Source organism: Clytia hemisphaerica, unplaced genomic scaffold (genome assembly GCF_902728285.1).
Source record: "Clytia hemisphaerica strain Z4C2 unplaced genomic scaffold, Clytia hemisphaerica genome assembly, whole genome shotgun sequence".
Classification (NCBI taxonomy): domain Eukaryota; kingdom Metazoa; phylum Cnidaria; class Hydrozoa; order Leptothecata; family Clytiidae; genus Clytia; species Clytia hemisphaerica.
The window spans coordinates 1-27,920 of NW_027103483.1; the positions used below are offsets into that span (position 1 = coordinate 1).

General features: G+C 36.2%; 4 protein-coding genes across 4 annotated transcripts; all 4 read left to right on the forward strand.

The window, feature by feature from the left end:
• Positions 1–6,310: 6,310 nt before the first annotated feature.
• On the forward strand, positions 6,311–8,410 carry LOC136798566 (protein RCC2 homolog). The gene has a single exon (XM_067055189.1). It carries the CDS (start codon positions 6,366–6,368, stop codon positions 7,821–7,823), a length of 1,458 nt encoding a protein of 485 aa, XP_066911290.1. The 5' UTR covers positions 6,311–6,365; the 3' UTR covers positions 7,824–8,410.
• Positions 8,411–8,728: 318 nt separating this feature from the next.
• On the forward strand, positions 8,729–13,671 carry LOC136798567 (carboxypeptidase B-like). Its single transcript, XM_067055190.1, has 9 exons — positions 8,729–8,813; positions 8,898–8,976; positions 9,141–9,374; positions 9,508–9,609; positions 9,834–9,938; positions 10,656–10,869; positions 11,066–11,262; positions 11,478–11,562; positions 13,452–13,671. The coding sequence occupies exons 1-9, from the start codon at positions 8,743–8,745 to the stop codon at positions 13,628–13,630; spliced, it is 1,266 nt and encodes a 421-aa protein (XP_066911291.1). The 5' UTR covers positions 8,729–8,742; the 3' UTR covers positions 13,631–13,671.
• Positions 13,672–14,946: 1,275 nt separating this feature from the next.
• LOC136798568 (carboxypeptidase B-like) lies at positions 14,947–17,898 on the forward strand. The gene is made up of 9 exons (XM_067055191.1): positions 14,947–15,063; positions 15,150–15,228; positions 15,439–15,660; positions 15,805–15,906; positions 16,124–16,228; positions 16,422–16,629; positions 16,872–17,068; positions 17,341–17,425; positions 17,674–17,898. The coding sequence occupies exons 1-9, from the start codon at positions 14,999–15,001 to the stop codon at positions 17,850–17,852; spliced, it is 1,242 nt and encodes a 413-aa protein (XP_066911292.1). The 5' UTR covers positions 14,947–14,998; the 3' UTR covers positions 17,853–17,898.
• Positions 17,899–18,359: 461 nt separating this feature from the next.
• On the forward strand, positions 18,360–21,668 carry LOC136798570 (carboxypeptidase B-like). Its single transcript, XM_067055193.1, has 9 exons — positions 18,360–18,553; positions 18,665–18,743; positions 19,196–19,399; positions 19,515–19,616; positions 19,702–19,806; positions 19,901–20,123; positions 20,593–20,792; positions 21,074–21,158; positions 21,310–21,668. Exons 1-9 carry the CDS (start codon positions 18,489–18,491, stop codon positions 21,603–21,605), a joined length of 1,359 nt encoding a protein of 452 aa, XP_066911294.1. The 5' UTR covers positions 18,360–18,488; the 3' UTR covers positions 21,606–21,668.
• The last annotated feature ends 6,252 nt before the right edge of the window (positions 21,669–27,920 follow it).

The window sequence follows — 27,920 nt, forward strand, 5'->3', positions numbered from 1 at the left end:
TTTGCCGAAAAAAAAATTTTTCCGGTGTAGAACCGGAAAATGTGCCGGAAAATCGTCGTTTTTTCACATTTCCGTCACATTTTTTCAACTTATTTAATTGTTTCTTTACAGAAAAATGTCTTTATGATGATGCTCAAAACTTCGCATCGTTTGATTTCCAAAAAAAATCATCCTTTGAATCCGGAACTCCTTTTAAAAATCGCCGGAACAGCCGAAAACCGGCCGTTTTAAAACGGTTTTTTCCTTCATTTTTTCAACTTGTACTCGACAGATTTTTCATGATTTTTGCACAATGATGTAAAATGGCAATGCCCAAAATGTGACAGAGCCCAATTTTCGAAAAAGAAATTTTTCCGGCCGCTAGAACCGGAAATGTCCCGAAAAAAGCGGTTTTTTGAGATTTTCTCAGTTTTATTTTCTCTGAATGATTGATTAAAGTGTCGATATTATTTTTCTTTCACCGTTAAACATCGATGTGTTTCTTAATTGCTTTCTCCGTTCCAATAGATATATAAATCGAAATTTAAAATTATACATTACTTCCATTAAATTCTAATTATTCGTTTTATAAATAGGTAGGTCCATTAAAGTATTACTTGTTTATTACAAAATTGTTAACATTTAAACACAAGTAACGGATCTGAATAATAGAGGTATATAATTATTTTTACAACTCACAACTCACTTTTTATCACATTAATCGACATCTTGACATTTAAGTCATCTTGTTAGATGTTTTGTTTCAAGAGTTCTTGTAATATAGTTGATTGTTCAACTTGGAGAGGGAATGTTTGTAAACATAGAATTTTTTTTCATAGCAGTTATTTGGGGTCGGATTCAGGCAGGGGTGTCGGAGATTTAGGGCCATTCACGGTATTGTACTTCGATCACAATCGAACGTTCGATTAGTACCGTCTGGACTGCTCTAACTTGGGACTATCTGATAAAACATGGGAAGTCATTTGATTTGAGTTAATGAACGACGTATAAAGAAATACATGATTTCTCTTTCGCATCGAGTAGGCTAGTTCTAGTTCTAGTTTTATATTTGCATAAGACAAAAAAATGCCTAATCTCGCAAATTCTACGTAAAAATACAAAAATGAAAAGGTTTAATAGCTAAGATAAAGATATAAAAAATTAGAATAAATAGGTAATTTATACAATTTTAAATTACATTTATTAGATTGAAATTCATAAAAATGTAAAAAAGTTCAAAAATATTACAGTAATAAAAAGTGTGTTAAAAATAGTACACTAATAGAGGATGCACAATTAGCATGGTTTTAAATCGAAATAAGAAAAAAATATGTAGTTGAAAACACACGCAAATGTGTGGAACGAAGAAGATTAAATTAGTGGCAAAATGATGGAGCGTTTGACGTCACTCGTGTGGCAAGTTACACACTCGTTATTTGATAATTCCATCGGCCGATAGGCGGTTAGGCGGCAATCACATTTATCTTCATTTTGCGTCCTCCTTGGGTCTAAAAAGTGAGTTGGTTGGTCGGTTGTAAAAATTTTTGGGTTTTTTTACCTCCATCATCCATTTTCCGAGTGTATTCTTGAAGGAAAGTGCCAGCCAGCCAACAGCCAAAAGAACCGCGTGTTATGGGTCTTTTCAAATTATGACCTTCGAACACTGTGACCTCTGACCCAAAATGGCGCATGTAATGATAAACAAAGTCAAAATGCCGTAAATGCGCTAGAAATCGCTCGCAAAAAATTGGCAATAATAAAATTTTTGAACGAAGAAAAAGTCATTGACAGAAAGAATCAGACAAATTTACTGACTCACAGACTCAATTCTACTCAATTTTTGAGAGTTGTTCAAGCGACGCGAAACGAAGATATTCGTGATTGCCGCCTTAGGCAGCGCCCGTTCTTCAATTCTCTTATCGTCGTCCAGTCATTTTGAATGAAAACAAAAAAGTTAAAAAGGGCGCGCTATCAGTGAAAGTTATCGTGACATGTTATGACAGAAAGTATGATTGATAAATTTGGTGGAGTTATCAAAACAAATTTGTTGTCAAAGAAATTTAACAGTAAGTGAAAATACAGGCCAGATATCAACAGTCCCATGTTTCGACTAATTGTCCTAAGTTAGAGCAGTTGGCGGTAATCAATTTTAATTCACAATCTTTTTCACATTGATTTGACACGAATGTGGAGCAAGATTGGTCAGAAAGAGGAATAGAAAAGCAATTTTTTGCTTATATAAGCATAATATAACAATAGACAGACACTGTCCTGATATAAAAATAAAATGTGTCTGATATGAAATGGGAACACTTATGTAAAAATAAAACCTTTAAACTGTATAAACTTAACTCTTCATACAAAAATTACAGGAAAAGCATATTTGGACTTTGTACCCTATGCTGCACGCAAGCTCTTAAGCAGGACAAAAATCAGCTTTTTGAAGTTTGCAAAAAAACGCCACATAGAAGATCTTTCAAATTCATTATGTAAATAGAGCAGTAAAAAAACTTTTCCATTTTCCCTTTTTTTGCAAAAGTTCTAGTAATGAAAATAAAAGGATAATGATAATTGAATTCTATCCACCGATGATCCACGGCACTATCTTAAAGCTAGAATCGCTTCGCGTACCCAGCGCTTGAGAAAATGATTGACAGATTAAAGTTTTTCACCTGCGCGGGAGCTCAGGGGCGTTCTGCGTTCTGCGATAGAGTTCTAGGCTCAATCCTCGGACCAAGCTAAAATGGTAGACTTAGCTGTGACAGATCATTTTGTCAAGTTGTTGGAATGTTTATAAGGCTCTTGACAGAAAATCTTTGTTTTATTGTCAATGATGACAGTGCCGTTATTCATTTTGTTAGATCTGACATATTGATGTTTGTAAGTGCACTTTTTAGTTTTGATTCATATTGAAGAATCATATTCTGGTTTTCATGTTATCATGATTATCATGTTTTCATGTTTTCATTAGATGCTGTTTTAGAGCTTTCAGAGCTAGCCTGATTAAAAAGAAATTGTTTACAAAATTCCCTCTCCAAGTTGAACAATAATCAGTGGCGTATTTAGGGTAGGTCAAGACATTTAGGTAAATTCAAGACATAAGAAATAATCTTAGGGGTACAAAATCAACAAACTCATCTATATTTCTTATTTTGTGGAAACAGACATTGCTCCACATCAGTATCTATTTTTTCACCACAAGCGGTTAATTAGCAAAAAAACGTACTCAAAACGTGAGAAGGGTATTCGTTGAGTAAAAAATTCTCATAAATTGCAAAGTGTGATACAAAATACACGTAAGCAAAGCTGAATCCCGAACGAGATGAAAAGAATATCAAACCTCTCCAAGAACCAGAATTGGAACCACTCAGCTTCAAATTTTTGACCTACTTGGCAAAATTCCTAAATACGCCACTGATAATGTAGTAGGGTGGACAGGGCAAAATTTTCCTCTCAATTTTTGAAAACCAAACTAATTTTATTTGAAAGTCCTTACCTTTGTGAGAAAAATGAAGAGTCATTTATTAAAATTGGTTAAGTATTTCCAAATCAAAGTTATTCCATATTCAAAACACAAAAAAACACCTTTCCAAAGAATCATCTGCTTACCCCGCGCCAGCAAGAAATAATTTTTCGAAAGCACCAAAAATGGCGGACAAAATTTAGCCTTCCGCATGACTAGGGGTGCAGAGTTTGGCTGACGCGGTCTTAAAATCAGCCCGATGACTATTAAACTTTGGCTTATTGTTAATGAGCTGGAAATGATAGCTAAAAACAAATTTTAGCACTAGAAAGCTGAAAACCTCAGCTTTCAGATGGTGTATGCTGCTAACATGAAAAAATTCACAATCTTGTCGTAAAATAGCAATTTCTTCTATATTTCAAAATTCCAGACAGCCTGTAGATTTTCAAATAAAGCAGCATGTGATTAACCTGAGATCAGATTGTGATTGTTTTCTGCCCACCACGCTGAAGCTCTAAAGGGATGGATGAAAACAAACAATTATGACAAATATGCTATCTCAAAATCGTAAGGTCAGCTTTAAGTTGTGTTTTCACCTTGACGTTGAAAAACATCAATATCTTTGGAAAGAAAAGATATTTAAATGCAGTTTTTTTTATTTGTTCCCCTGGTAATTTCTTTCTGATTGATTAAAAAAAAAATGAAAAGATTTGAATGATTTAAAGGTAAGTACTAATGCATTAAGTTCATTTTGATAAATTCTTCCTTGTTCCGTGCCAAAAATCCTGACGAGTGCAAACCCTAATAGGCAAGATGGCCATGGGGCAAAATTTTCCCCTCAATTTTTGAAAACCAAACTAATTTTATTTGAAAGTCCTTACCTTTGTGAGAAAAATGAGGGGTCATTTATTAGGATTGGTTAAGTATTTCCCAAGTTATTCCATATTCAAAACACAAAAAATACCCTGCATCAGCAAGAAATAGTTTTTCGAAAGCACCAAAAATGGCAAATGAAACCTAGCCTTCCACGTGACAGTACCATTTTGGGTTATTGAACTGATCGAACGCAACCCATTAATCGAACTTGACCAAACACTCACAATATTTTAAAATATCTTAGAATACAATGAATTTTTTACTCAAACTTTAATCCTCAATGGAGTTCAATTAGTTTGATTTTGCGATTGGTTCGACAAGCTCGGTTGATCAGGTCTGGTTTCACGCACTAAAATTCCATTGCTACTTTTCTACTAGAAAAAGACCAGAACTTCGAGTAGTTGAAAAATGACTTGTCTACCTTTGTTTTGGAGATTAGCATATGGTATCCACTTAAATTCCTCAATTCTTTTGGAAGGGAGTTGAACAAGATTGGCCAACCGGTCAACAAGAAATTATATTGGATAGTCTGTAAGCAGAGGAGTGTAAAGTGATGGAAAAACAGCTTTTTTAAAACAATGGAAATACGACTCGTCATATACCAGGTTCTTTGCCCTTAAGGGAGTTTGTTTCAGGCAACAAAATGGTGTAAAAATCTTTACTTCACACTGAAAGTTTAGAGAGCAATCTGTCAAAAATGAAAAACGCAAATCCACTTTTGTAATCATAGTATATAGAAACCAGCCAATTTTTAGGACAAGCAGACAAGCCGTCTTTTCTTGAACTTTTTCTAATCAAAGCTAAAACAAAAACGTTTTCAATACAAACAATCAGAACAATTTGGGTAATAAAAGAAGCTGGTTTTCTATTCCATCCCATATCTCTGCTGTAAGGCAGCTGATGCTCTAGGAATTTGGACTTAGACAAATAAAAACAAAATCTGCCAAGTCTGGGTTGAAAAAAACAGGTGTTAAGCTGTCTAACAGGTTGATGTTTGGCATAAGGTTTTCAAGGATCTTTCATGTTTAGGCAACCATGCATCTTTCTCTTCTTTGTTCCAGCAAGAGTTTGAATGCCTTCAATCTTGACCAGTATGTCTTTTCGCTACTTTTCAGGGTGGTGGATTTTTCGAATTAAGCTCCATTGAACCATTGTTATCTACACCTTTGATGAGTCTTGTTTCATCGGCAAAACTTTCCACCAATTCCAATATTTTGAACTTTGGTGGGTGCCAGGTTTAAGTCAACTTTATCAAAAGCCTTGGAAAAATCAAGGTAGACAACATCTGCATTTTTGCCTTGTTCCAATATGGACAGAATTTCGTCATAGTGTGATAATAGTTGGCTGAGGTAGTATCTCAGAGTTGGTTTGGACTGAACATGAGATGGGAATATTCAGGGACAGACCACTTTGAAATCTTGTAACTGAACTAAATAATTCACTTGAGAAGAAAGTGCTTCTCTAAATTTGCCACTTTTTCTTGATCTTTGTTTGTCAAAAATAACAGTGAGATGCAACAGAAAAGGCTATGAGTAATCTAGTATGCCGTAGTTCGAACCCTCCTTTCTTAAGAGGGGTGATGCCTTCTGGAAAACTGAAGAATAGAGGTTGTCAAAAATCTTCCTGGAAAAAGGGGGGGTAGCAAAGAGAGGAAATTGTTTAATAAGAAGGGGTTATTGCAGATATTTTCACCAGAAATGTTGTGGAATTTTTGGTCTGAAAGGAAAGGACATTTGCATTTATAGGCATTTTGGAAGATTGGTGGATGCCAAGAATAGGGGGATCTATTATGGGTAGCATACCCTCTTGGTGTAAACTTCTTGAACATTTCGATCCAAAATTTTTATTCTCATCTCACCTGCCCTTGAATAACAAAAAAATGTCAAATGTTGTACATATGTAGCTGTCTGGAAAAGAATTTGGCAAAAAAATACTTTTTGAGAGATAGAGGAGGTATCTTTAGGCAAAAATTATCAAGCCATATGATTGCCCCTTTCAAAAGTTCTCCTTTTTTATGTTTTTAGTGATTCACTGATTGGTCATCAGAATGGCTGAAAATGAAGGGAAGCGAAAACTGAGTGAAGATGAAGAAAGACCATCTGAAAATGGTGACATCAAACGATTGAAAGTCTGTGAGCCACAAGAGCTTGGTACTTTACTGTATTCAGGATTGACAGATTATACTGAGAGAAATGACGGTGCAATCTCCAAGAGTCCTGCACTTCAATGGTCACCTTTTCAATATGAAAGCCTCAAGGGAATCAAAATACGCAAGGTTTCGACAGGACCCGTATCTTACCACACCCTTGCCATATCAGAGGATTACAAAGTTTATAGTTGGGGTTATAACAACAAAGGACAACTTGGACATGGTGACTGTAGGAATCGGCGAAATCCTACTTTAGTGGAATCACTATCAGGATATAAAGTTGTAGATGTGGCAACAGGCCGCATGCATTCCCTTGTGTTGACAGATGAAGGTCAGGTCTTTGCTTTTGGTGACAATAGCAGTGGCCAATGTGGAGTTGGTTCTAAGGATAGCCAAATGTCCAACCCTAAGCGTATCGATTATGATGGTGCATCAATCGTCAAATTTGCATGCGGTTCTGAATTCAGTTTGATTCTTGATGACTTAGGAACTGTTTACTCCTTTGGCCATCCAGAGCATGGTCAGCTTGGCCATGGAACTGATAGCAGAGAAATTGTTGCTGGGAAGGGAGAGGTCTTTCACTTCGAGCACTCACCCATTCCAATCACAAGTTACCGAGAAATCGATGATGGAGAGGTGATTTTTCACGGCCAGCCCAGAATTGTCGATATTCAATGTGGAAATAATCATTCTTGTGCGATTGACGAGAAACAGCGTATTTTTACATGGGGATTTGGTGGCTATGGTCGTCTTGGACACAACAGTACCCAAAATGAGATGGTTCCACGACTGATGAAATGCTGGTATCGAATCACTGGCCGAGCAGATGGTGGTATTATTAGAGTTGCATGTGGCTCACAATTCAATATTGTTCAAACTACTGTTGCAAAATGTTCATATTACTTTGGCCAAATCAATATGAACGGAGAGGCAGCAATGTATCCTAAATCCATCGATGATTTGCAAGGCTGGAATGTACGTCGCGTTGTTTGCAGCATGCGTGGTTGGGCAGCTTTGGCTGATGATTCGGTTATTGCTGCTCAATGCAGTCCTGGTTTTGGTCAACTTGGAATGGGCTTTAATAAGAAGTCATCAGCTCGACCACTTCTTGTGGAACCATTTGAAAAAATGAAGGTTCATCATCTCGGTCTTGGTTACATGCATGGTGTTTTTCTTGTTCGCAATGAAACAGAGAAAGATGAGAAAGAAATGGAAAAGTTCGAAATCCTCTCATTTGAAGACAATGACAAAAAAGTTGAAGAGGCTCCTCCAGCCAAAGGAAAAGGGAGGGGTAAAGCAGCTTCTAAAGGAAAAGCAACTGCTAGAAAAGCTGCACCTGGTCGCAAGAAAAAGTGACTCTGTTAAGAGGGCCTCCTTCTCTGTATGAACTTTATTCATATTTTTTTTTCATATTTCGTTTTTCAACATAGGGATGTAACTAACTAGAAACTTTTAATTTGTTTTTTGTCATTGCTGCACTTCAACTTTTGATGGATAATTATATCCGTTTTTGGATTCTTACCCCCATCAATCCCACCTCCTCCCCCACCCTAGTTCGACATTGAATTTAATCCTGAAGAGCCTTCCTATTTTGTATCTATAAGCATCCTCCCCTTCAGTGTTTAGAAACAATCCATAGTTGATGGTTACATTTGCAACGTTTGCTCCGATTATATCTTACAACTTTTCCGGCTTCCATAATACTCTTTGCTAGTCTAAGCCCAACTAAAAGACGAAACGACATTTTTTATTTGTAATATATTTTCTCATCGTAAGATTGGTATTTCTTCTACTAGAGAATAAAAAAAAAGAACATTTTTGTAATAGTATTTCGATTTTATTATAAGTTAGAAATTATTATGCGACAATACTTCGCTTTGTTTTTTTCATAACCCAGCATTCTCGTTGACAAAGCAGGGCAAAGATATATTTCCAAGCCTTAATATTTCCACATTTCTTTTTTTTATGATAACTTGTCGTTTTTTTTGCTTCGGAGCATAGCTCAGCTTGATTCTTATTTACATTTTTCAATTGTTTTTAGATAGGACACTCGAAATCTCTGCCTCGTAACTTCCCACACAATGTTGTTTGTTCATCTGAATTTTTATAAAAATAGAGACCACCCTGAGCAAATAAATACTCATGAAAAAGTGAAAGATAGGTGACACGAAGGACATCATTATGACATCCTAAAGACGCCACAACGAATGCAAGGTACTCTATATCTTTCACAAAATCTTCCTACCAAGAGTTAGTCTATCAATTTGATGCAAAGATGAAGATGAAAATATTCTTCTGTTTTATAGTTTCGTTTTTCATTGTAAAAGCGTACGAAGAATTCAGAGGGTAAGGCTTTAATCTTTTCAATGTTTGACGAACAAGACATCTTCTTGAATCATTGTAATCTTTCTTTGACCTCAACATTTCCAGGAACCAAGTGCTTCGTATCATCCCATCCAATGATGTTCAACTAAAAGTTCTCAAGAAATGGATTTCAAGCAACCCTTTGGTGAGTGTCCTTGTTTTATTAGAAAAGAAGAGAAGAAAATGGGAATAACGAAGGAACTTGATTTTTACAAAATTGATTTGCAGGGGGCGAGAGTGTCCTAGGTTATAAAATAAAAAAAAATGCTTATTAGTTTCCTGCAAGATCTTTTCTCTTACATACCTTAGGTTGATCTTTGGAAAGAGCCAAGTGCACCTGGCCACGTTGTAGACATCCACATGCCAAAAGGAAAGATATCATCTTTCGAGAAATTGTTAACAGCCCATGGAATTTCTTATAATATCATGGTCCCTGATGTGGAAGATCTTTTGAATGAAGAAGAACTCTCCAACATGAAGAACAGCTTCTCAGCATATGCTTTCAACGCATTTGATTACAACAAGTTCAATGATTGGCCGGAAGTAAGTAGCCTTCATATTTTATTCACCCACACAAGTTTACTGACATGGTTTGTTAAAGAAAAAGCCAATTAAGCCTGAGATTTAAATTAACCTTATTTTTACGTCTTATCAACTCATATTTTCATTTTTTTAGATACGACGGGAACTGGAAAATTTGGTATCAATCTACAGTTCAAAAGCTTCTTTGTTCAACGTTGGTAAAACTTACAAGGGAGAGGAGCAAATCGGCATCAAGGTTAAAATCTCTTGAAAGATCGATCGAATCGTTTATTCCTCTAAAATAAATTTTCTTAACCTTGTCAGGAAAATTCCCTTTTAAGGAATGATCTGAATATTATGAATAAAATTTCTTATAGAAGAATTTCAAGACACAAACATAGGCGACAGAGTTTAACGACTAAACTACTACCGACGGCAATTTTTTACTAACCTATCACCACACCTTATTTTTTTTGACAGGTGACAAACGGTGACGGGCGATCAAAACCAGTTGTTTGGATTGATGGAGGTATCCATGCAAGAGAATGGATTTCACCCGCCACTGTCATGTACTTCATGAACAAGGTCATATTTCTTTGGACCATTTTGGAATACACTTCTTTCCTTGTTTTCCTTAAACACTTAAAAAATGATTAAATTGGAAATCGCCAAAGAAAATCTTCCATTTTTGGACCTACCCCGGTGGGGTGGAGGTCCTATAAATTCATCTCTGTCCGTTCGTCCGTCCGTCCGTTCGTTACCAGCTTTTCTCGAGATTGAATCATAGGAATCATTTGATTTTTGGTGCAAAGGTGCAAAACGGTGGTGGCCAAAATGTGACGGAGCCCGATTTTCGAAAAAAAAATTTTTTGGGCAAATTTGGGCCAAAAAACGGCTAAAAAATTGGATCATTAATTTTTTCTGATTTTTTGCATGAAAGTAGGTAAAAGATGGGTCAAGCAGATTTTTGTAAAAAACTTTTCAGCTCAAAAAACGCATCTTTATCTATAAGAATCACTATTATTAAGATACATCAATGTCCTTAGCCAAATTACTCAATTTTTTGATGAGATAGATGTCTTTTTGTGTTCACGAAGTCTTGAATATGAAAGAATATTTCGAGAGCATGAAATTTTGGTTTCTAAACGTTTTTTTTATAAGAAACAAACGACTAATTTTAATAAATGGTCACTATTTGTGTTCTGAATGATTGTTTAACGTTCATGCTCACGTAGATATCAATTATATAAGTGTTAAATGCATAACCAGGTAGTTCCATAAAAGTATCACTTGTTTTCATAGATGTTGATTGACCAAACTGACCGTCGTGTGTCACAAGCCTTAGCCAAATACGATTTCTTCTTCATGCCCGTGTTTAACATTGATGGGTACAAATACACTTTCACTGGAAGACAAGCACGTTTATGGCGTAAAACACGAAAACCATACTCTTGGTATCAGTTTCCATGTAAAGGAGCAGATCCCAACAGAAATTGGGACAGCCATTGGGATGAAGGTTTGAGATGTTATTATCTTTTCAGGAATTAATGTTTTTGCAATAAGGTCTCTACCGAATGCTCGAATAAAAAAGAACATGGATTTTGCGTGTTGACATTTTTTTTGAGAATCGGGAATACCTAACGTCTAGTTCCATTTGAATTAATGAGAAAAACTTTCGATGTAAGAAGGATATTCTCTTTGTTGTTATTCAGCAATTGGGACCAGCGATTTTTGTATGTACGAAAATTACCGCGGCCCGAAACCGTTCTCGGAAGTGGAAGTGGCCAACGTGGCAAGGTTTCTGAAAACGTTGAACTTGAAGTCTTATTGGAATGTCCATGCTTACGGTCAATATGTTTTATATCCGTGGTCCTGGACCAAAAAGCCGGCACCTGAAGCAGCTCAAATGGTAGGTTATCATTTCGAATGGATTCTGTATAGTGAAAAGTTTTATAAATTCTATTTGTTATTTATTTTGTTGATTTGTAATGCGTTCTTCCAGAAAAAAACTAGCCGGGATATATTTTCCGGGCCTATTAAAAAAATGTCATAAACTTGTCATGTCTGGCGGAGGTAAATTTAGAGTTAAAGTTTTTCCTATTCCAAGCTTTTCTTTTCTTTCAGAAAAACGTGGGTGATGTTTTTGCAGCAGCTGCTCGCTTACGGTATGGAACACTCTATCAAGTTGGACAACCTGCAGACATCTTGTGTGAGTTTTTTTCATTCCTTTATTACATTAAAAATCTTTTAAAAAGTTAAGTTAGATGTCTAAGAAGGCTGTGAAGTCAAAATATTGTTCATAAGAAATGTGTTATTGTTTTAATGGTTAAATGCAGAAGAAAAAATGATAAATAAATGTTACAAGGAACAACCTTGCGAGAAAAGTCTTTCACTTTTTTCATTGTAATACATACTAAGTTGGTTCATTCACTTGTTCACCTTTGAATATTCATCTTTATCAAGAACGATGCGTTTCTCATGCCAAATTTTTTCAGTGTCATATCTAAACAAATAAGCTTTTTATCCGCAGTCCGCACGGGTTTGCGCCATTTGTTTCTTGGAACATTGAAATACCACTTAATCGTGCTTTCGAAAGGAAGGTTTAATATTTTCTGTTCCTCACTTTCTAGTTGCACTGTCTTATTTGAGTCTCCAAATGAATTTTTCAAACAATCACTATAAATCACCAACTCTTTAGAATCCTCAGATAACTTTAGATAAAACCAGCGCATACTGAATGGTTCATAGAGAACTCTCAATCAAGAGAGTGACCAAGAAAAATGCTTGGCTTCAAATCTGAACGCTTCCCTAACCAGCTCACCTTGTTCAAGGTAAAAAACCTGTACGGCTATTGTGAAATATTCTTCAATAAAAAGCCTACAATTACTGCGTGGTGGACGAAAAATTGTGCTGAAGTTTTTGCCGGTATGATCGAACCCCGCCGTAGAATATTCGAAGGGTGGTTTTTCGCCGACCATATCCACATGATTTTCTTGTCGCCATTTTTCAGTTATCTTAAATTCCTGCGTGTCAAATTGATGGAAGAAAGAACTGTTTTTGTACTTTCTTCGAAGAAGCCATTTTTGATTTGTTTTGAATTGAGAGGGATAAATTGGAACGTCGATGATTTAATCATGTAGCCCTGATCATGGGCTTTCAGAAAATTATATGGTTTAGTATGTTTAAACCAACCGTTGGCGAGATATAACGATTTTAAAATCGAAAAAGAAGTGCTGACTCGGCAAAAATAAGCGTTTTAAACGATTTTAAAATCGTTATATCTCACCAACGGCTGATCTAAACATTTTACACCATACAATTTTCTGAAAGCCCATGATCAGGGCTACATGATGAGCATGTCGATGTTCCAATTAGTAAAAATGCTGACGTCATCAAAATTGTCATTTTTTGGACTTTAGAGGTTATATCTCGGGACCACGTGGTCCAAATTTCAAAAGTGACCCCATTTTCTTTATATACTCATCGAAAGGAATCTCCCTGTCTAATTATTTTTGACATTTGAAAACCATTAAAAATCAGTTATCAAGGGTCCCCCCTTGATTAATTGTAGAAAAAAGTACCGTCCGCCATTATGGATTTGAGGGTGTTCCCATCTTCCTGGGGGTGGGGCTTTTCTTTGGTGATTCCTGACCTGTTCCTTGACCTCTGCGCAAAATTTCATCTCTACACCATTTTTGTCCGGGTATTTATGCAATTCTACCTGACTATACCACTGGTGTAAAAATGAACGTTGTAGCATAAGTAGAAAAAAAGCTCAATTTTTGCAATCGCAAATTCAACCGCTAAAAATTGCGAATTTTTCAACCAAAAATAAATTCAAATATAGCGCTTTTGATCCTCTAAAACAAGCAAAAAAAAATTTCGCAATTATATCGGACTATCAAAAGTTACAGGCATTCTTGTTTCCACTGCCAATTATATCTTGATACACTTTAGCGATTTTCTTTAAAAAACTTAGAAAAAATGACCGTGGCACTTAAAGAGTTATAGCCTCGCTCAGTTGAAATAGCTTTGCTTTGATTGTCCAACAGTTTTTGTCAGCAATTTACCCCACTGTTGATTTCTGTTTTTTTGCAGACGCTGTATCCGGAGGAAGTATCGATTATACTTATGAAAAATTGGGTGTCGTCTATTCGTATGCTTTGGAACTTCGTGATACTGGTCGCTATGGTTTCGTCCTCCCCGCCAATCAAATTCAACCAAGTGGAGAAGAGACTAGTGATGCTTTCTTAGCCGCTGTCCTCGCTATGAAATAATTTGTTTTTTTGTGAGAAAGAAATACAACTAAGAGATTGAATTGAAAATTATTTTTCATTTTTATTTGATATATGCAGTAAGATTTGATATTAGCAAAATCATTAGATGCCGAGCTAACGAAAATTTTAAGTAATTTTACGGTCTTTAGTTTGTAAAGATCTTAAAACATTATCTCGGGAAGTTCGAAGCTTAGCAAAATCTTATTTAGACTACTTTACTTAATCTTATTTAGACTACTACGCTTTATTTTAAAAGAATCTGCTTTATAAGAATATTTGTGATGAAATTGGCCAAAAAATTAAGAATATGGTAAGAATACCATATACCATTATGAAATAGGATACTGAACCTAAGATTGCCAATTTTCAGAGCATTTACCGTTAAATTGCATATTGCATCATATTTCCCAGCATTGCTAAAAAAGGTTTAACAAAAATGCCAAATTATTGCTTAAGGTGTGTATTAATGCCATATTTTTGGCTGGGATGTAAGAATATTTCAGGATGATATTTCTCAAAAAGTTAAGAATATTCATAATGAATTGAAAAAACACCATTCTTATAAAAAAACGTGTGTGCGAAACAAAAAATGAGTGTTTCACCCCTTCTCTTCACGAGGTGTTTTACTTTTTAAAGTTTCGAAGATTTAATAATATTTCATCATTGTTTGAGCTTATTACTTTTAGATTAAATTTCCAATAAAATGTCAACAATTTGTTCACCTTTCGAAAAAGAGGTTAATGAATTCGAATCATGAGCAAATTTTGCACCCCACCACCACCCCCTACATGAAGCTGATAAACGTTACGTAAGGTTATGTGTTCTTCAAAGGAGTTGTGAAACTTTCATCCTTTTCCTTTCTGCTTTAACATGATACCTCACGCGACTTTCGAATTACAGCCCCAGCTGAATAAGCTTCTCATGTAAACTTTCATACGTCAAATTGAGTTTGATTCAGAAAGGTCAAATGTTGAAAAGTTTGTTGGTCCCTTTTATATTGAAAGTTATACCAAGATATCTGATGATTACATAACGTCTGCACTTTGCACATCAATGTTCGTCTTGAGATATTTCAGGCTTTTCTAACTGAAGATATGACCCGATGATAAACCCTCACAGAAAGCCTCCCGAGATAACAAAAGAGGTTTGTATGTTTTTAATTATTGATGTTTGCAAAAAAATGCTTTCGACATTTATTGATACAGATTTAGTAAGAATCAAATTGATCTTCTTCATTTTCATTTCAAATTGGTTATTTTATTTATGGCAGCTGAGTCAAAGTTTTCTTCATCTCTGACTACTATATAAATTGTTACAACCCCATTTACTGAAATACATTTTGTCGTTGGGTATCAAGGGAGAGAGAAAATGAAGACCCTCATTTCTCTCGCGTTTTTTGTCTTGGCTGTTGCAGCTTATGAAGAATTCAGAGGGTAATGAAATTTTTCCTTTGTTTTTTCTTGTGTGTTCTTTGGGTTGGGAAGCACTAAATTTAACCTCCCTTCTTTTTGCTTTTTAGAGACCAAGTCATCAGAATCGAACCAAAGAGCGTGGCTCATCTCGTCATCTTGAAAAAATACATCCAATCTAATAATGACGTGAGTTTTGTTTTGTTTTGATTTTCCAGTCTTCTCCAATTCTCTGATCATTTGGTTAGCATAGGGAAGCTTGAAGTAAAACTGAGAATAAGCCTAAATTATTTTTGTTCTTTGAAAATTACTTCAAACCTTCTTGTAAGCGCTATTTAATTCTTGTCTGTGCAAGAATAATACAATAGCTGGTCAAAAATTTGATTTTTATCTACATAGTTGGACGTATGGAAGGAGCCAAGTGCACCCGGCCACGTTGTAGACATCCACATGCCAAAAGGAAAGATCTCATCTTTCGAGAAATTGTTGACAGCCCATGGAATTTCTTATAATATCATGGTCCCTGATGTGGAAGATCTTTTGAATGAAGAAGAACTCTCCAACATGAAGAACAGCTTCTATTCTTCTTTTGATTACAATAAATACAACCGTTGGTCTGATGTAAGTCGAAGTGTTCTTATGTTCTTATTCATTTTATGAGAAATTAAAAGAACAAAAATTATTTCAAGTAAGCAGACTTTTTGTTTCAATAATCAATACATCGAAAAAATTTCGAATTTAATTCTTGTCATTTTCTTTTTTTAGATCAAAATGGAATTACAAAACTTGGCTCGTTCTAACCGAGGAATAGTCTCTTTGTTTCAAGTTGGACGAACTTATGAAGGAGAAACTATGATCGGCCTTAAGGTTAGTTTCCCTTCGAACAGTTTTCGCTTCGCAACACCAATCGGTGACATTAGACCACTGTCTGGGCAGTAAATAAAGCTTTTGGTAAAAGGACGTACAAAAGCCAAGCTTCTATCTTATAATAATCTGAGCTCAACACGGTGTTTTTGCCCTCATCGGACCAATTGAGCTCCTTTATATGAACTAACCTACCACCACACCTTATCTTTTTTGACAGGTGACAAACGGTGACGGGCGATCAAAACCAGTGGTTTGGATTGATGGAGGTATCCATGCAAGAGAATGGATTTCACCCGCCACTGTCATGTACTTCATGAACAAGGTTAGAGGTTTTAATTTTGAAAAATGAGAACTTTTTCTGGACTATTGCAGCCTTGTTGCCATGACTCTTATTTGATAAACTACGATTGTATCTCTATCTAACTTCAGCTTCAAAATTTAGGGCTGCGTGTTTCTTATGTAAGAAAGCTAAACTTCAACATTTAAACATTCATTGAAAAATATATTTCTTGTAGATGATTACTCAACAACGATCAGACAATCGTGTCGCACAAGCCTTAGCCAAATACGATTTCTACTTCATGCCCGTTTTCAACATTGACGGATACAAATACACTCACACCGGCCGACGTGCCCGTTTCTGGCGTAAAACACGTAAACCTTACGGATGGTACTGCTACGGAGCTGACCCTAACCGTAACTGGGACAGTCACTGGGAAACTGGTATGGGTTATCAAAAATTATTTTCCAGTGCTTGGGGTGACCATCAAAAACTTGTATCTCTCCTTTATCTGAATGGACTTACCACATTGACACCTTTCTAAGAAACTCCGAGAGCTATTTCCAAAACCTTTCATTAGCTTAAACGATTTCTACACTTCTTTGTAAATCTAAAGTAAAGAAAATAGGAAATCGTTGAAATCATTAACCCGAAATATTTCAGACAATATTTTTTACATCTCCAGGTGTCGGAACAAGCTCCAACTGTCAATCCGATGTTTACAGAGGCCCACAACCAGCCTCCGAAGTTGAAGTTCAAAACGTTCAAAGATACCTTGGAGCACTGAACTTGAAATCATACTGGAACGTTCACGCTTACAGCCAACTTGTCTTAACACCATGGTCGTGGACCACCACTCTCCCAAGAGATTACTCGGAAATTGTAAGTTGTCATGCCCTTACGCCCCTCAAATAAAACAATTTTAATCCAATTTCAATCTCCTTAAAAATTGAAGTGACCATCTTTCTATCACAAAAATTCTCCCAGGTAGAGTCGACAAGTTTGTCCTTTTTTAATATTCTTTGGAAATGTTAGGCTATGTCATATTGTTTTAAACTGTTAAATCAGGTCCAAATCGTTGAACTGTCCATAGTTTATGCTACAGAAATACGATTCCAAACAATCACTATAATCTTTGGTTTTAATTTTTCCAGAAACGTGTTGGAGATGTTTTCGCCAATGCTGTCAGTCGACGATACGGAACTCAATACAAGGTCGGACCTCCATCAAGAATCTTATGTAAGCTTCCGTAATTTTATATAATCTTATGTTCGAGCATTAACATGCTAGTTTCGTGATCAATGATTTCTGATCATACTTTAAGCTACTTTTAGTAAACTTGTCGTCGAGAATTGAACTTAAGTAGATCTGGATGTGGATAAATTTCTTGATCTTTAAGTATGACGTGCGTTAAATGCCGTGATTGAGAGACGTGCTGCTTATTTCGACCCTTAGATGGAAATATTTTGATTTCTGTTTTTTTGCAGACGCTGTATCCGGAGGAAGTATCGATTATACTTATGAAAAATTGGATGTCGTCTACTCGTATGCTTTGGAGCTTCGTGATACTGGTCGCTATGGTTTCGTCCTCCCAGCCAATCAAATTCAACCAAGTGGAGAAGAGACTAGTGATGCTTTCTTAGCCGCTGTCCTCGCTATGAAATAATTTTCAAAGCTTCTTTTCTTCAGAAATATACTCTAAGTAAACGAAACTATTTTTGACTTTCAATTATCCTTATCCTTGGCAACGATTCTTGTGAATTCATTTTCGATGTTTAAATATATAATCAATTGATATTCGAGTAGCTTTTTATTCACTCCAACATTAATTATGATTACAGCAAACATAAAGTTGTTTCTTATGGTTCCTTCAAATCAAATCAGGAAGGGAAATAATTCGAGTGAATGAAAATAAACATTGATTTTTTTCATAAGCATTATTTGTTCTGACGAATGTCACTTGCTCTTCAAGGACTATTTACTCAGCAAATAACGAGAAGCTTGGAAATAGGATTATAACCAAGAAAAGATCTTCTTATGATTCATGAATGCTTTTGATAGAAATAGAGTTAGCCATGTCATCATAGGGATTAAATTATTTACACTCTCTGCCTCCTCAAAATGCAATCTCAAATATTTGCAATGAATACTTTCACAAGTTTCAAACAGCAAACATCTAACCACAATTTCTTATAAAAATCTCATCATATTTTTTTTTGATCAGTTCTACCAAAATAAAGTGGAAAATGGGTCATTTTTTTAAAACGGTGACCAATTTTTTTATGGGATAACAAGAACAAGAATGGAGACTTTAATTGCGTTTTCTGTTTTGGTGTTGTTCGTCTCTGGCTATGAAGAATTTCGAGGGTAAAACATAATTTTCACGTAGTTTTGTTTGACCGGCTAAAGAAACAATCGGATATAATCGTTTTTGCTATTATACCCGAAAAACCTTAAGGTTCTTTTTCCCTTTTTTAGAGACCAAGTTGTTCGAGTGAAGGCGAAAAGCCTGGCCCATCTCACCTTGTTAAAGAAATACATCGAAACAGAGAAAAATGTAAGCACGTTTACAGAGTGGTGTACGGTAATGTACGGTAATGTACAGATTGTCCCGTTTCCTCATGACTGTGGCTATTCTTTTTCAATGAGCACAGCCCTTTCTCACAACCCCGATAGAATTTTCCACAGAGGGGATATAAAAATTTCTAACGTAATCCCTATGGAGATGACAAATTGATTGTTCCAAGCTAAAAATCCAGTTCCGATGATTTAAAGTCATATTTTTTTACATTGAATTTGGAATGGGGAAGAAAAGTCAATTTCCCAGTAGGGCTGAAATCGTAGGGTATTTTACCAACCGGACCGAAATTTGAGCAAATATTCCAGTGGGTTGGGGATACCACCAGATCGATGACACAGAGGTGTATGAGTTCAGCTAGCTGTAAAAAATTACCTATTTTTACGAATTCACTATTTCCCAAAGATTCCTGTATCATCATTAATTGTTAGGTCGATGTTTGGGGCGAGGGCGAGGAGTACGAATTTCACCTTCCATCGAAGCAAATCTCATCTTTCGAGAAATGGTTGACAGAAAATGGAATCTCTTATGAAGTTTTGGTGTTTGATTTGGAAGACTTACTTAACGAAGAAGAGGTTTCGAACACCAAAAATTCTTCCACTTTCGATTATAACAAATACAATGATTGGTCTGAGGTACGATTTTATTTGCTTTAAAGGGCTAATAGAGCCGTTTAAAATATTACCGTGATTGGCTTTATGAAACGAAAAGAAGGATTGCCGATTTTTATTTTTTATTTCACTTTACCAGATCAAAGAAGAGCTGCTACATTTGTCACGGAAACATTCCTCAAAAGCTTTTTTGTTCAACGTCGGCAAAACTTACGAAGGAGAAGATCAGATTGGCATCAAGGTTAGTGTGGAGTTTTTTGGAAGTGTAGATTCAAGAGATAGTACCTTCACTATTTAACTTCCACCACACGTTATCTATTTGACAGGTAACAAATGGTGACGGGCGATCAAAACCAGTGGTTTGGATTGATGGAGGTATCCATGCAAGAGAATGGATTTCACCCGCCACTGTCATGTACTTCATGAACAAGGTGTGTTTTGGGTATTAGGTGTTGTTTTTCTTCTTCTTTCCATGTTCACGATGATCGATGCGGAAAAGTTTTTCTTATTTTCTTTCGTTTTCAGTTGCTTACAAACAAAGCGGATGATCGTGTGTCACAAGCCTTAGCAAAATACGATTTCTACTTGATGCCCGTTTTCAACATTGATGGGTACAAATACACTTTCACGAATCGATCGACTCGATTGTGGCGCAAGACAAGGACAAAATACAAAGAAAGTAAACCACCTTATAAAACGTGTTACGGAGCAGACCCTAACAGAAATTGGGATAGTCATTGGGAAACAGGTACTCTATAATACCTTTCCAACTTTTTATTTCCGTGCCTTGTAAAGGAAATTACTAGTGACTAGTTTGGGGAGATTAAAGTAAAATGTAGGGTTAGGGTTAGTGTACCCCTGTTTCAGTGACACTGAATTTATTTTAAGTTAGTGAGGGTAGAGTAGTGTCGTAGTTAAATACCAATTGACTAAACATCGCCATACGTGGGATGAATGGGATGTAAATTTTAGGGGATCTCGGAACACCAGGTCCAGATCTCCTTTAGCCAGTAAGGAAGAATGGGAAGACAAAGCGAAGTAAGTGACGTGGTGCTAATCTGATAGTTAATAAGTGTACTTTATTAAAAGCATCAATGTAAACTTTCAAACCTTATTTTCTAAGTATGATACCCCTCTTCAAATCATGGTATTGGGCACTGTGTTGAGTTCAAAGTCAGTTGAACAATAAATTTTCAAACCCACGTTCCCTTGTTCAGGTATCAACGCCAGTGACAATTGTACAACAGATTACTACAGAGGACCTTTCGCAGGATCTGAAAAATGTGTTGCAAACGTCCAAACGTTTCTTCGTCAACTGAAAAACTTAACTTCGTATTGGAATATCCATGCTTTCAGTCAGCTTGTCCTCACAACGTGGTCTTGGACGAGCGCCCTATCGAAAGATTATCCAGAAATTGTAAGCCTTTTAATTATTTGCAACACTCTAAATCATAAATTCAAACAATATTGACAAAGACGTGTTGTTACGCGTGTTACAAGCATCTTGTGTATTAACATTCTATTCTTCCTGACATTCTTTCTACTTGTCACATTTAAGTAAGTTGCTCTCATTCTTCATTCATGTTTATTGGACTTCCAAGAGACGGTAACATTGGTCGCAGATCAATGAATCAATCGCCCATAACCATCCTTAGCAACCTTCACCTTACTAAATATTTTCTTCCTTTTTATGTATAGAAGCGTGTTGGAGATGTTTTCGCCGAAGCCGTCAGTAAAAGATATGGCACACATTATAAAGTTGGTCCACCTTCAAGATTTCTGTGTAAGTATCCTTCAATGTTTCAAAAGCCTGGTTTAGACATTTCATACATGAATCAGGCCAACTTAAATCAATTTGACTTGAGGAGTTGGTGAGTCAAAACTTGAGAACGAAGTTAATAATCAACCATCACCTCTCCATCTCTTTCGTTCAGACCCAGCTTCAGGTTGCAGTATTGATTTCGCACATGATGAGCTGAAAGTCGTCTACTCTTACGGTCTAGAACTGAGAGATAAAGGCCATTATGGTTTCATTCTCCCAGCCAATCAAATTCAACCAAGTGGAGAAGAGACTAGTGACGCTCTACTAGCCGCTGTCCTCGCCATGAAACCAGAATATCAAATGTCTTCCTCTTCGAGAGCAACCAGGATACGATTCCTCAATGATCCAGCAGTTTTGTTTATTTTAGTATTTCTATCTAATCTTTTCATATATAGAAATTGTTCATAAATGTAAATATTTTTTGAATTATCTTACCTTAGGGTTCAGAAATACAGGCTTGAAATAACCTGATCTACACATACCCATGTCCTTTGTACCTATCCCCTCTGAGTATAACACAAGGGTTTGGGATAAATTTTCATCAAATCTGCTGTTGTCAACAGAAAATTCATAATTGACAAAGTAGTCAAGAGCGTCCTGAGCTTTTGTTTTGTTTACTTACACGAGGCGTTCGCACTTATAATAAATCTTTATATTAGGTGGAAGATAAATACGAACTAACTTGATCCCTTTGTAATGAGGGGGGACGGTATAAAGCAAAGTTGACATGTCTCCAAAATCACCGTCCACTTTGCTCGACGACGGTAAAACACCTAAATACCGTCGTATGTTTAGGTGAGCAAAGGCGATATAGAGCCGTACATCAATTATCCGACTTTGTTTTGTATTATTTCACTTACCATCGTCCTCGATATCCTCCGATACATAAACTCGGTATAATATGATGAAGTGCGATTGTGTGATTTAGGCTACTTTTACAACAACCCCTACCGGATTTTAAAATCTGCGCAACGCGCAACACAGCAGAAATTTGTCATTCACAATTACTACCGTGAAAAGCAAAGGCCGAAATCATATATCGACCTGTGCCGACCAATCCAGACCAATCCAGATTCTATTCAGCGCGCAATCAACACAGAGAAAAGTAACCATGACGACAATTATCGTCCGTATATATAATATATTATTATGATATAACATAGTTTGTATATTATAAAACGTAATATGTTTCGCGGCGGATAGAGTCTGTGTTTAGACAACAGCTACCACCGAAAAAATTCCCGTCTTCACGTTTGTTCCTCTTAGATGAAACTCGTCTTAAACTATAGCATAGTCTACGACAATCCAAGATCTTGCCTTGGATTAAATTCAAAGTTGATATATTTCGCGTCGTTGAAAACATAACTCAGAAATGTCATCAAAGCTTTTTAAAAAGAGTCAGTGATAGAGAATCATAACATAAAAATTTGTCTATTCGAAACCACCGTCAGATTGAAAAATTTCACTTGGATTCTGAGGGATGATATCGTTTGCCAACCCTATCTTGGCGCTGTAAGCTCCCGCCCCTGCCCGGGTGCACCCCCGGGTTATCTGGCACCCGATGTAGAAATTTTCTTCCGACACGCTAAAGCTCTGAAGGTCGGGAAAATTTTCAACATCTGGAAGAAATACATTACGGAATTTCGCCTGACCGCGTAATTTTTTAGAAAAATGGGCCCGAGTGCAATTTGGACAGGGAAGGTGTCATTGCCGACAAAATTTGGGTCAGAAAAAACTTCAAAAGGTTTCACGAAATAAATTCAAATACAAAACTTTTTGGAGAAGGAATCATGCAAAATATTATCATTCTTTTCACAAGGAGGGCATGTAGAAATACTCAAATAAGTATTTTTCCTTCTTTAAACTGATCACAGAAGCAAAAACAAAATAGAAATAACATTGTACACAAAAAAGCTTGAAAGAAGAGAAAAGTCATAATCAGCATCTATAAATAACACTAAAAGAAAAACTAAAGCTATAGAAAATGAATACCAACCCTAAATGAACACTTTGGTGAAGTTTAATAAAGATTTTATCCAAAAAACTTCAGTTCTGGAATACTGAAGTCGGTTTGTCGGTTGTCTCGGCCGGTGGACAACAGTTATATTTGGAGGACGGTCTAAGATAACAACATGAAAGTTACTCATAAAGCCTAAGCCCATAGGAACATACCTGCTTTAGTTTCTTTGGTCTTTGAATGGTATAACATTTGAGAAAGTGCAGAAAAATCAGCCATCAAAACAAACAAAAACAAAAGTTATGATTATCAACTTTTCTGTGGTAGAAACACATTTTTTGGGTTGGTGCACATACAAAAATTACACTGGATACTAAAACTAATATTCAGGGAGTGATAAGTACAGTTAAACTACAAAAAATCCATCAAAAGAAACCAAAAACAACCATTACAGCACACATTTTTTGAAAATTACATCAGCCATGTTGTTTGTAATTTTTGCCGACATACTCATGACGTGGTAACTAACGACAGTGATTTGACGGTCTTTTTGAGGCGCCAGATCTCAAAAAAACAATTTTTGAGCGTTCAGCACGGCCCCGAAAATGAGGGCTAAACTTATGTCAGCACATCAATGGATGACTACTATTTCTCTCCGATGGTATATTGGCCCGCTCCTTTAGAGCTTTAGCGTGGGCGGCCGCCAATACGCCATCGGAATATCAGATAAACCCCCGGGTGGCGCGGTGGTGGAAGTCGAAAAAACGAGAAAAAAACAGATCCGCGGACGAATAAATATTCATTCAGGTAATCTTGGACGCTTGACCAGACCAGAATCAAAATGGCGTCGCAAGTGGCAAGAAATGTCAGGAGAGTTGGCAAAGGTTACATTACTCGTCCGAGAGTCAAGACTCCAGCTGATTATGGTGGTCTTATTGTAAGTCAATATCTTGATGAATATTTCTTCTAAGAATTACAGAACTTTTTTAACCTGAATATTGTTTACTTTTTTAAATTTGAGACTTTCTTTCACAGCCTCACTATATATATTCCAGTTGTAATCGTTGATTGATTAAAATCGATAGCTAATCAATATTAATCGATGAATTAGATATCGATTAAAATTTATAATCGATAGCTAATCAATATTCACAATTTTTTTGTCCTCAATTAGCTACTGTCAACTGCTCTAACTTGGGAGGATTGGTCAAAACATGGGACTTGTTGATATATCTGGTGTCACTGGTCTGTATTTTCACTTACTGTTAAATCTATTTGACAACAAATTTGTTTTGATAACTCCACCAAGTTTATCAATCATACTTCTTCGTTCCTCTTAGAGTGCACAGACACTCGCGTGTGTTCCACTACGGATTTTTTTTATATTTCGATTTAACAGCTTACTCAGTCCATTCAGTTAGGAACATTTGGCGAGTTCCTGTACGCGGCCGCAATCAAAAAAATCATAACCACACTCATAAAAAAATTGTGTTTGTGTCTTTTTTTACCGTTTTTTGCCTAGATGAGATAGCAAACATAGTAAGTATAAGCATACTGTGCCTTTAATTGGCTGTAAAAAAATTATGCGTCGGTAGAAATTTCTTCAACTTTCAACAATGATAGAACACACCTATTTAAAAAAAATTAACCAGCGCATTTTTCATCTTTCTACTTCTTCATCTTCCATGAAGCTCTCAAAGTCAAATAGAATTAAGCACATAAGATATTCTTATAATTGTGAAATGTCGTTCGCGCTTTCGCTACGGTGGAGTGCATGACGTAACTCGCGCGGCAACAAACTCGCCTTCTGTTGGCTGGTCATATTGGGCGTTTTGGCGTTACCACCCTCGAAGCAGTGGGCGCCTTCGTCATTTCGCAACTCTGTCCACCATTTTAAATGAGTTAACAATAGATCCAAAAGGGCGCCCTCACCAAGAAAGATCATTTGCTTTGGTCTCCGGCTTCGGGAAGTAGTAATGTTTTCGATTGTTTTCGATGGAAAATGGTAAGAAACTTAAGTTTACAAGTGTCATTCAGTTTTTGCTGGCTGAAAGAATGGCAGGATCCTGGATAGTTTCCCTAACTGCCATTGCGAAAGAGAAATCGTGTATTTTTTAATACGTCGTTCATTAACTCAAATCAAAATGACTTTGGAGGTTCGGTGAAATGGTGGCTGAATTGCCATCCCATGTTTTGTCAGATAGTCCCAAGTTGGAGCAGTTGACGTATCGATTGATATCGATCCAAATCGATATCGATTATTAATCGAATATGGAATCGATACCATAAGGCTGATGGAATTTAATGTTATGTTTACCGTAAGCCGCCCGCATGTTCAAAAACCATGGCTGGAACCCCCCCCTGGCCGCAGGGGGGGGGCTAAAAGGTCGAGCAGCGATTGGTACCTGATTTTAGCCTGTGGCTAGGGGGGACTAACCATGTTAGGGGTCACCTAAATTTTTTCAGATGGACCTGGGGGCTACATTCTATGTTTGGTGATTGAATTATAAGCAGCCTACCAGACCATAGGTTGGCATTTCTCAACTTATATTTTAATCTAAGCAATGCTCAAAAACTGACAATTTGGTATCTAATATATTATCTGCAGTGCCGTAGCATGGGGGGCATTTTCAAGCAATCTAGAGCTCAAATTTTCAAAATTTCCCCCCTCGGGCCAAACCATGGTTGGCCCTCGCGGTATCACTAAACTTCAGCCCCCTAATATAAAAATGCTTCCTACAGCACGGATCTGTAAAAATTCTTTAATCTTTAATCATGTTGCATTTACTTAGATAAAAAATCTGTTGGCAAGGGATCTGCACCCTGACTTGATAATCTGGCAGTAACCTTCAGTACTTAACTTATCTCTAATTTCTTAGGGCATTTATTCTATTTAGCAATAAGCTAAACTAACTGTTGTATTTGTTTGATAGTTTGAGAAGGATTTTCGAAAGAATTTGACGTGTCATTGGCTTAGGGGTCACCAAAAATATTTGGCAACCAGGGGTTACCTAAATCTTAGGGGTCACCTGAATTCTTAGGGGGCACCTAAAACCTGCTGCCAAGCCATGAAAACCTGCCGCATGACGTTGTCATTAGTTGTGATTTTTTTGAAAAGTTGTCATTATTTTCCCTTCGTCCTGCACGAGAGAGAAAATTTTATCTTTCAAACAAGCTTTTGACTGTTCAAATCAAAACAAACAGCCCAAGGCCTTTTAAACTGGACAGGCGAACGGCCCTTAGTATTTGCTGACACCTTACGCAATCAGTTTTATAATATTGCGGAGATAAGATTGTATAATTTCTAGACGGAAAGAAAAAGCTTTTCATCTCTTTTAACCTCATTAAAACGGGAATCCAAAGAATGGATTAAAAACACACGAGAGGTCATCAAATTCGGAAAGTGGATCTTACGATAAACTTGAAATCCAATTCCATCGGCCTAAGGGATCCTTGACAAAAAACTTTCGAATTTTTTATCGGCATTGCCCAATTAGGGGGTGGGGGGTCCAACTACATACCGATAAAAAAACAAGTATTGAGACGAAAATCCTTTCAGCCAATTTCTTTCTGATTTCGTCCACAAACTCCACTAATCTCAACTCCAGAAGATTTTTCAAATTTTAATATTTTTTTCAAAATCTATCCTATCTTGTAGAGCTTTGAAAAGAAAGAAAATGAGGGGCCGTAGGCCTCTAGAGGATAAGTGGTTGTAAAGATATTCAATTTTTAGTGAAAATTTGACTAAAAGTGTCAAAAAAAAGGTTAGGATAGGAAATAGCTTGGAAAAATTCGAAAAATGTGTATCTTTGTATTTCTTTTTTTGAAAAAAGAAGACATTGTATTGTTTTATTTTTGTTTTTGAAAAAAATAGCTTGGAAAAGGTTGAAATGAGTCAAAAAAAGGTGGTAGGACCCATTTTCAATGGGTCTCTGGGAATGGAGGAACAAAGTTATAGTTATAAGTAACTTAAGTAACTAAGTAGTAAGTCGGTCAGTCATTTTATGAAAAAATTCAAAGAACAGCTTTGCAAGATCCCTTATTTGCTTATTACACTCCTGAAATATCCTAAAGACTTAACTGGGTTTTTGTATACATTCTTTCGAAATATAACCATTTTTCAAACTATATGTCAGATTTCAACATTTTACTCTTTAAACTAAGTAAACAATTGATTGAATCTTGACTGTTTGACTACTCTCTAACTGAAAAAAGGCAAAAAAAGAGGGTTTTAAATCTATTGTAGGACAGAGACACAAATGTTGTTTATTCAGCACTTATTTATGCGATTTTTAACCATTCCTGTAAAGTGTTTCAAATTATTTTAGGGTCGAGATTAGCTGCAACATTTCTGATTGAAGCTTTCAATTGATCAAGGGTTGCAAATTTGGGGTTGCTCCCGGATCTGTTGTTTCCTGTAACCCCACAAAAAGAAATCACATTCAGTGAGATCAGGCAATCTTGGGGACCACTCAACATCTCCTCCATTGTAGATGGCCTTTGGAAATTGGATACGAAGAGAACGAAGAAACTTTGATTGTTAATAAATTGATAAATGCTTTTTTATGATGATTTAATGCCCTTGTTTTTCGCCTTTTCTTAACTTTTTTGAAAAGTAATGTTTTAGCATTTAAAACATAACTTTTGATCTAGTTGACCAATTTTGACAAATAACCCCTCATAATTTAAGATTATCCTTCCTTTTTCCAATGCTAAAGGATTGACTCTTTAACAGTTGATAGAACTCGAGAAAATCTACTTAAAAG